The sequence below is a fragment of the Drosophila biarmipes genome, chromosome 3L (genome assembly GCF_025231255.1).
Source record: "Drosophila biarmipes strain raj3 chromosome 3L, RU_DBia_V1.1, whole genome shotgun sequence".
NCBI lineage: Eukaryota > Metazoa > Arthropoda > Insecta > Diptera > Drosophilidae > Drosophila > Drosophila biarmipes.
Genome location: NC_066613.1, coordinates 22757220 through 22765873, shown reverse-complemented (window position 1 = coordinate 22765873; position 8654 = coordinate 22757220). Strand labels below are relative to the sequence as shown.

Genomic DNA, 8654 nt, shown 5'->3' with positions numbered 1-8654 from the left:
GAGGTATCCCACGTCTAAGTAGGGCTTAAAAAACTGAAGTTATGGAATTGTGAATTTCAGTTTTTTGGCTCCATTCTGAAAACCATTGGAAAAACGGATAAATCGAACATGAAAATGGGTTAAAATTTTGACCCTCTCCGAAAGGCAAACTTTTAATGAAGTATATAAGAAAATTCAACGACAAATTCATAGAGGTATCCCACGTCGAAATCTGGGTTAAAAAACTCAAGTTATGGAATTGTGAATTTCAGTTTTTTGGCTCCATTCTGAAAACCATTGGAATTACAGATAAATTGAACATGAAAATGGGTTAAAATTTTGACCCTCGCCAAAAGGCAAACTTTTAATGAAGAATATAAGAAAATTCAACCATAAATTCATAGAGGTATCCCACGTCTAAATAGGGCTTAAAAAACTCAAGTTATGGAATTTTGAATTTCAGTTTTTTGGCTCCATTCTGAAAACCATTGGAAAAACGGATAAATCGAACATGAAAATGGGTTAAAATTTTGACCCTCTCCGAAAGGCAAACTTTTGATGGAGAATATAAGAAAATTCAACCACAAATTCATAGAGGTATCCCACGTCTAAATCGGGATTAAAAAACTCAAGTTATGGAATTTTGAATTTCAGTTTTTTGGCTCCATTCTGAAAACCATTGGAATTACGGATAAATCGAACATGAAAATGGGTTAAAATTTTGACCCTCTCCGAAAGGCAAACTTTTGATGGAGAATATAAGAAAATTCAACCACAAATTCATAGAGGTATCCCACGTCTAAATCGGGATTAAAAAACTCAAGTTATGGAATTTTGAATTTCAGTTTTTTGGCTCCATTCTGAAAACCATTGGAATTACGGATAAATCGAACATGAAAATGGGTTAAAATTTTGACCCTCGCCAAAAGGCAAACTTTTAATGAAGAATATAAGAAAATTCAACCATAAATTCATAGAGGTATCCCACGTCTAAATAGGGCTTAAAAAACTCAAGTTATGGAATTGTGAATTTCAGTTTTTTGGCTCCATTCTGAAAACCATTGGAAAAACGGATAAATCGAACATGAAAATGGGTTAAAATTTTGACCCTCTCCGAAAGGCAAACTTTTGATGGAGAATATAAGAAAATTCAACCACAAATTCATAGAGGTATCCCACGTCTAAATCGGTATTAAAAAACTCAAGTTATGGAATTTATAAGTTCAGTTTTTTGTCTCCATTCTGAAAACCATTGGAATTACGGATAAATCGAACATGAAAATGGGTTAAAATTTTGACCCTCGACAAAAGGCAAACTTTTAATGGAGAATATAAGAAAATTCAACCACAAATTCATAGAGGTATCCCACGTCTAAGTAGGGCTTAAAAAACTGAAGTTATGGAATTGTGAATTTCAGTTTTTTGGCTCCATTCTGAAAACCATTGGAAAAACGGATAAATCGAACATGAAAATGGGTTAAAATTTTGACCCTCTCCGAAAGGCAAACTTTTGATGGAGAATATAAGAAAATTCAACCACAAATTCATAGAGGTATCCCACGTCTAAATCGGTATTAAAAAACTCAAGTTATGGAATTTATAAGTTCAGTTTTTTGTCTCCATTCTGAAAACCATTGGAATTACGGATAAATCGAACATGAAAATGGGTTAAAATTTTGACCCTCGACAAAAGGCAAACTTTTAATGGAGAATATAAGAAAATTCAACCACAAATTCATAGAGGTATCCCACGTCTAAGTAGGGCTTAAAAAACTGAAGTTATGGAATTTGGGTTTTCAGTTTTTTGTCTCCATTCTAAAACCATTGGAATTACGGATAAATCGAACATGAAAATGGGTTAAAATTTTGACCCTCGACAAAAGGCAAACTTTTAATGGAGAATATAAGAAAATTCAACCACAAATTCATAGAGGTATCCCACGTCTAAATCGGTATTAAAAAACTCAAGTTATGGAATTTTGAATTTCAGTTTTTTGTCTCCATTCTAAAACCATTGGAATTACGGATAAATCGAACATGAAAATGGGTTAAAATTTTGACCCTCGCCTAAAGGCAAACTTTTAATGAAGAATATAAGAAAATTCAACCACAAATTCATAGAGGTATCCCACGTCTAAGTAGGGCTTAAAAAACTGAAGTTATGGAATTTGGAAGTTCAGTTTTTTGTCTCCATTCTGAAACCATTGGAATTACGGATAAATCGAACATGAAAATGGGTTAAAATTTTGACCCTCGACAAAAGGCAAACTTTTGATGGAGAATATAAGAAAATTCAACCACAAATTCATAGAGGTATCCCACGTCTAAATCGGGATTAAAAAACTCAAGTTATGGAATTTTGAATTTCAGTTTTTTGGCTCCATTCTGAAAACCATTGGAATTACGGATAAATCGAACATGAAAATGGGTTAAAATTTTGACCCTCGCCAAAAGGCAAACTTTTGATGGAGAATATAAGAAAATTCAACCATAAATTCATAGAGGTATCCCACGTCTAAATTGGGATTAAAAAACTCAAGTTATGGAATTTTGAATTTCAGTTTTTGGCTCCATTCTGAAAACCATTGGAATTACGGATAAATTGAACATGAAAATGGGTTAAAATTTTGACCCTCGCCAAAAGGCAAACTTTTAATGGAGAATATAAGAAAATTCAACCATAAATTCATAGAGGTATCCCACGTCTAAATCGGTATTAAAAAACTCAAGTTATGGAATTGTGAATTTCAGTTTTTTGGCTCCATTCTGAAAACCATTGGAATTACAGGTAAATTGAACATGAAAATGGGTTAAAATTTTGACCCTCGCCAAAAGGAAAACTTTTAATGAAGAATATAAGAAAATTCAACCATAAATTCATAGAGGTATCCCACGTCTAAATAGGGCTTAAAAAACTCAAGTTATGGAATTTAGAAATTCAATTTTTTGGTTCTATCTTGAAAACCAATCAATCCGTAAATGATAAATCGAACATGAAAATGGGTTAAAATTTTGACCCTTGTCAAAAAGGAAACTTTAGGTGTAAAGGATAGGAGAATTCAACTACAAATTCATACAGGTATCCCACGACTAAGTCGGAAACATAGAAGTTGAGTTTTTAGACCCATTCCGAAAACTATTTGAGATCTTAAAAGAGATCTAAGAACTCTAGTTCTAATGTGAAACATTAATAATTTCTTAAACTAAGATGTCTTATTATTAAAATTTGTCAAGCAATAACAAAACAGATGTTATAAAGTTTCGTGGCTTTTGATATTTCTTTCCTTTAATCCGTGATCCTTCACATTTAAGCTTCTAGCTTTGTATGGGCTGCCTGCACCAAAAGGATAACAGTAAATGATATGAAACCGGTTCGACCGGTTACCTTGTCGAATTATTGTGGTATTTTTTATGAAAATATTTGAGCCATTTCGCATATGAATATCCCGGGAGAGGGAATAAATTAAACCCCTTTTCGGGATGCAGCTGGGCAAGTTTCGGGTGAATTCAGGTAGGAATTCAATTAAAATCGCTGGGAGTAGGGGAAGTAGAGCAGCATCCTCTGGACCCTTGACACAATCGCAATCGAAATGGGAATCCCAAACATGGAAAATAGAAAATATAGGACAGAGATGATCGCCACATTGTGAGAACACAAACGGCGAACGCCAGCCACCAACCGATCTCCATTCATTACGTGGCATTCATCGTTACCTTTTTTTGTATTTTGCTGATTTCACCCTTTCACCGAACCGCGTTGACAAAACTGTTGCCTTAGTTCGTAATGCCGCATTATCCTTCGGCTGGGATTGTGTCCTGTGAAGTGACATTCCATCTCATTTGAATATTGCCTCCGCCGTCGTTTCCCACGATTTATGCTTATGATTTGCCAGCGGTCCTTTTCTTGGCTCTCCACTCGACAGTCCTTAACCCTGCCAAGGACTCTATGCTAATGCAGTTGCCATAAATTCGCTTCCTTCGGTGGTCCTGGCTACAGGTTCAGGTCTGCCAGCGAGCGTGTGTTCCCCTTGCAACTCATATTCGAATGAGGTCCTTTGTCTGGCCCGTAATTGTCGTAGAAATTATTTACACATTTTTAATTGGCACTCAAGTGGTCGGGCACCTCCTGCTGATATCTCGAACCTTTCTTTTTCTTCACAAATCGATTGCTTAGATTTCCTCAATAGTGACAAAAGCATGACAAAAGCCTGTTGTTCATAGCTTGAGGCCGATTCTAAATCTTAAGTCTTAGTTAGTAAATAAAGTAGGGGTTACAATAAAAAGAAGAATTTTATCAATCCAACATTTCATTTCAATGAACAGATGAATAAAATCATATTTTTACTTGTTATATTTAAATATTTCAACAGTTAAACTCTTGGCTGGATTTAAAACACTTTAAAGCTGTTCAAAGCAAAATACAATTTAGGAATATCCGCTTACAAAATATTAATGAAAAAGGTGGTTAAAAAAATTAATACCAAAGAATGAATTGAAGTTGCTTGAAGCTAAGATTCTTAAACTAAGCTTTTTGATCAGAAACACGGTTTGTACTTCATAAATAGCTGGATTAAATTTAGAAAACCCTTCAATAAAATCGCAATTTGCCAACCTGTTCAAGACCACTCTGCAGGGGCACTGCAATGATCTACCTTCGGTCCCTCTGAGTGCCACTTTGAGGCGGCACTTTTGACCTAGTCCTTTAATTTGGAACCGCCTCCGATTGATTGTCCCATCGTTTGAGGGGCACTTGTGGGGTTTGGGGCGTCGTGGAAGCCCCGCAGAGTATCATTTGCTGTGCTGACTAAAAAAAAGTAATTATGCCGACTAAGAGCTTCATCAGACATCCCATTATGCGGCCTGCACTCGGCACAAACACACATGCCTCCGTGGCGGGAACAAAAGCTGGGTGGGCTGCGGGCTACCTTTGTGCGAGCCACAGCGGCGCCGCCCCCCTCGACGCCCACCGCCCCCTTTTCAACGTCATCATAAATGTTTGCATATGAAGTGCAGGGTGACGGAAAGAAAAGGGGGTGTGGCATGTACTTGAGTTGAGGCATTGAAAAGAGGAGAAAAACCTTGCGTTGGGATTAAAAATGCAGCGCATTGAATTTGCACAGCCTCCGCAATTTTCCCTCCCCCATTTGGCAACCGCCTCCATTTGCAACAAATAATGATGCACTTGAAAACCCCTCTGTGTGTGTGTGTGTGATTGTGCAAAACAACAGCGGTAGAAGTTGCAAAAAAAAGAAGAAATATATCATTAAAAGCTTCCCCTGCTCCATGCCGAGTCCCAGGCTCCTTCGTCCTGGAACATCGCTTTATTAGAGCCAAAGAGCCGAGAGAGCCGCTCCTTGCCGACATCCATGCCATTAATATTTCATTTAACGCTGCAATTGTCCCAGGAGTAATACTTTACCACCCACGACCACGCCCCCTGCTTACACCTACCTACGCCCCTAAATAGCCTTAAAATGTTTAATTCATTTTATGCGATTTCGTTCGGCTCGGTTTTTAATTATGAGCGGAGAGACCAGTGCTGACGCCGCCTCGAGTGGATAGTCGGCCGCAGAGGGGGCAGAGTTCAGGGAAATGCACGGGGAAAAATATTTAAAAAGTGTTAAATAATATTTAAAACACAGAAAGGAAGAACGAAAAAATTAAAGAAAATAAGAGCTTAATTTTTGAAGAATTCAATTTAATCTTTGAATTCCTTCCGAACTTCTTTAATTTAATTTGGGTGCCGACTTAGTTCACATCATTACGAAATAGTTTAAAAATACATTATTAGTTTAACTATTTAAGCTGCTAATTACTACTAAATTTATGCCAAACAAATATTGCAATAATAATAAAATACTTTGTCACTGATCTTATTTTTAAGAATATAGTAATTATTACTATATTCAGTATAACTTGCCAAATAAGTATATTTTTTCAGTGCTCTTGTGTAGATGCCAGTCAACTGACTTGTGTAATTTGTGCATAAGTTTCATTTACTTTGGGGGCGACATAATCTTCAGCTGCTTGCTCCGCCCCACGGCTAATGCCGTCTATGGTTGCTTTCCTGCTCCTGCTCCGGCTCCTTCCGATCCTGCGACTCCTTCTGAACAGCCCACCATCTGGCTCCCTGGGCATCCACTTTTCCAGGCAGTGTCAGCTCTCTGGGCTCGAAAAAAATGTCTCAATGGCCTTGCCCGGTCTGGTTTGGTCTGTGATTATGCACTTGACGTGCATAAAGCTGAATTTTAATTACGAGTAAATATTTAAACCATTAAGCTCGAAAAGTATGCTGCAGGCTAAGCAAAGACATTGTCGGAGGCGGTGGAGGAGGAGGTGTCCAAGTGGACGTCGTTGGTTTTTCCCGAGCAGCTATGCTATTTCTGAGAAAATTAGAACGCACTCGAGGACAAGTAACAAGAAGCCAAAAACTTAATTACATCCATAATGACTTGACGTATGGCATAACACTTAATTTGGGTTCATATAGTAAAAAATTACTAACACATCTATTATACAAAAGATATAAAAATATTAGAAGAAAAGGCCTAGTATGAGTTACTTAGAGAAAATCTTATTGCTAGATTAGTACACCTAAGTTTAGTATATTTTTTATGATTTTTTAAGCTTGTATTGCTCACTTTCCAAACATAATAGACCCGGTTCTTCAAATCAAAAAACGAACTAATCTAATATCAAATCTGACACATATCAAAACCAATATATAGCACACCTTATATCCATCATCCAGCTATTTAAGACAGAAAATTGAAATGGATCCCTCGATGAACCAAGATAAAGAAAACCAGGTTACAGCTTATAAGAACCTGACAAAGGTCATCCAGGCAGCGTCCGATTCGACTAATCCAGAGCTCCAGTTCGCCGCCGTCAAGGACATAAACTCTCTGCTATCCTTCGAGAATCCACCCATCGAGGAAGTGATCCAGAATGGCATGCTGCCCATCCTGGTGGACTGTCTCAGGGAGAGCGGCAATGTTAAACTACAGGTTGAGGCTGCCTGGGCCCTGACCAACATGACCTCTGGCAACTCTGAGCAAACCATCCAAGTAATTCGAACTCTTTTGCTTAAAAATCCTGTATTATATACTTGGTAATCCTTTTAGGTGGTGGCCGCTGGTGCTGTGCCCCTTTTTCTGGAGTTTCTTAAATCAGAAAATATGGATATCTACGAACCTGCCATTTGGGCCTTGGGTAACATTATAGGCGATGGCCCCTTGCTGCGGGACTTTGTCATCAGACTGGGCGTGGTCCAGCCCCTGCTCTCCTTTATTGAGCGGGAAGTGCCGACTACGATCCTTTATAATGTAACCCTGGTAATTGGCAACCTGTGCCGACGCTACTTCTATCAACCGATACCCGAAGGAACTGTCCTGCAGATCCTGCCAGCCCTCGAAGGGCTCATCAATCACGCGGACTTGGATATTCTGAAGTGCGCCTTGTGGGCCATCGCTTTTTTGGCCGACGGTGGCAAGGAACAGATTCAAATGGTGATAGAAAGTGAAATACTGCCGAAACTGATATCCCTCATGGGTCATAAGGAGGTCAAGGTGCAAACTCCTGCCCTGCGAGCAGTGGGAAATATTTTGAAGGGAACTGATGAGCAGTGTCAGGTGGTCTTGGACCACAATCCCTTCGCGCACTTCCCATCGGAGGGGTTTTATTCTAACAAGAATATCCTTAAGGAGGAGTTTCGCTTCCTCTGGAGCGTGACTTCTTGCAATCATGTTTGGGTGCAGGCCATCATCGATGTGGGTTTACTCTCCAAAATCATAGTGATGTTGAAAGGCGGCGGATTGTTGGACTACGTGGCTGCCACGGCTATAAGTAATCTTACCACTCATTGCACTGAGGATCAGATGATAGCCTTTGTCAGAATGGGTGTCCTTAGGCCGCTCTGTGATGCCCTGACTGGGCCATTTGATGAAACTACCAAGACAGTGCTAAGTGGCCTCAGCAATATGCTTAAAATGGCCCATGCCCATGCAGATGAGCTGGCCAAATCCATTTATGAATGCGGGGCATTGGCCAAAATCGAAGAGCTGCAGACCCACGAGAACGTGGAGATCTATAAGGCAGCTCAGCAAATCATCGAACTTTACTTTGGCGATGATAGCTAAGCCAGTTTAAATTGTATTTTATGTTAAATCCTTAAATTTCTACTCGCGACTTTCTAGATAAACAAATCTCAGTAAGAACCATTTGTGCTTTTCAAACTTTTTCCATAAAAATACACGTTTTTCATTTGGTTTGCTTTGTTAATTCTCTGATTAATTTGAACACGAACAAGGGAAATATTTTATTAATTGTTAAACCTCGGGTGGGGGGCACTCAATTAAAAGTTTCAGCGCCGAACAGCAGACGAGTGTCGATAACAGTGGCGCTCAAAAGTGTGTGTACATGGGTAATCAATGCAAATAAACGGGAATCACTCATCGATCGATGGTAATAAATAAAGGAAAAGGCGGGGGCGGAAAATGTTGATAAAAAATGCGAGTAACAAACGAGCAAACAGTCGGCACAACTTTTCAACAAAGCCATAAAAAATGGCGGAAAAATAATTCCATTTTCCAGGGGAGGTGGCCGGACCTCTATGTTGTTTTTTCCGCCCAGCTTGTTGTTAGCTGTTTGCCTGCTGCCTGCTGATTATGTGTATT

At 38.8% G+C, this 8654-nt stretch overlaps 1 protein-coding gene across 1 annotated transcript; it reads left to right on the top strand.

Moving 5' to 3' along the window:
- Positions 1-6644: 6644 nt before the first annotated feature.
- Positions 6645-8259, top strand: LOC108034648 (importin subunit alpha-3-like). The gene is made up of 2 exons (XM_017109587.3): positions 6645-7046; positions 7104-8259. The coding sequence occupies exons 1-2, from the start codon at positions 6753-6755 to the stop codon at positions 8115-8117; spliced, it is 1308 nt and encodes a 435-aa protein (XP_016965076.1). The 5' UTR covers positions 6645-6752; the 3' UTR covers positions 8118-8259.
- Positions 8260-8654: the final 395 nt, after the last annotated feature.

Coding starts and splice junctions, on each gene's coding strand:
- LOC108034648 (XM_017109587.3), top strand. CDS start 6,753: ATGGATCCCTCGATGAACCAAGATAAAGAAAACCAGGTTACAGCTTAT. Junction 7,047..7,103: donor ACTCTGAGCAAACCATCCAA/GTAATTCGAACT, acceptor TAATCCTTTTAG/GTGGTGGCCGCTGGTGCTGT.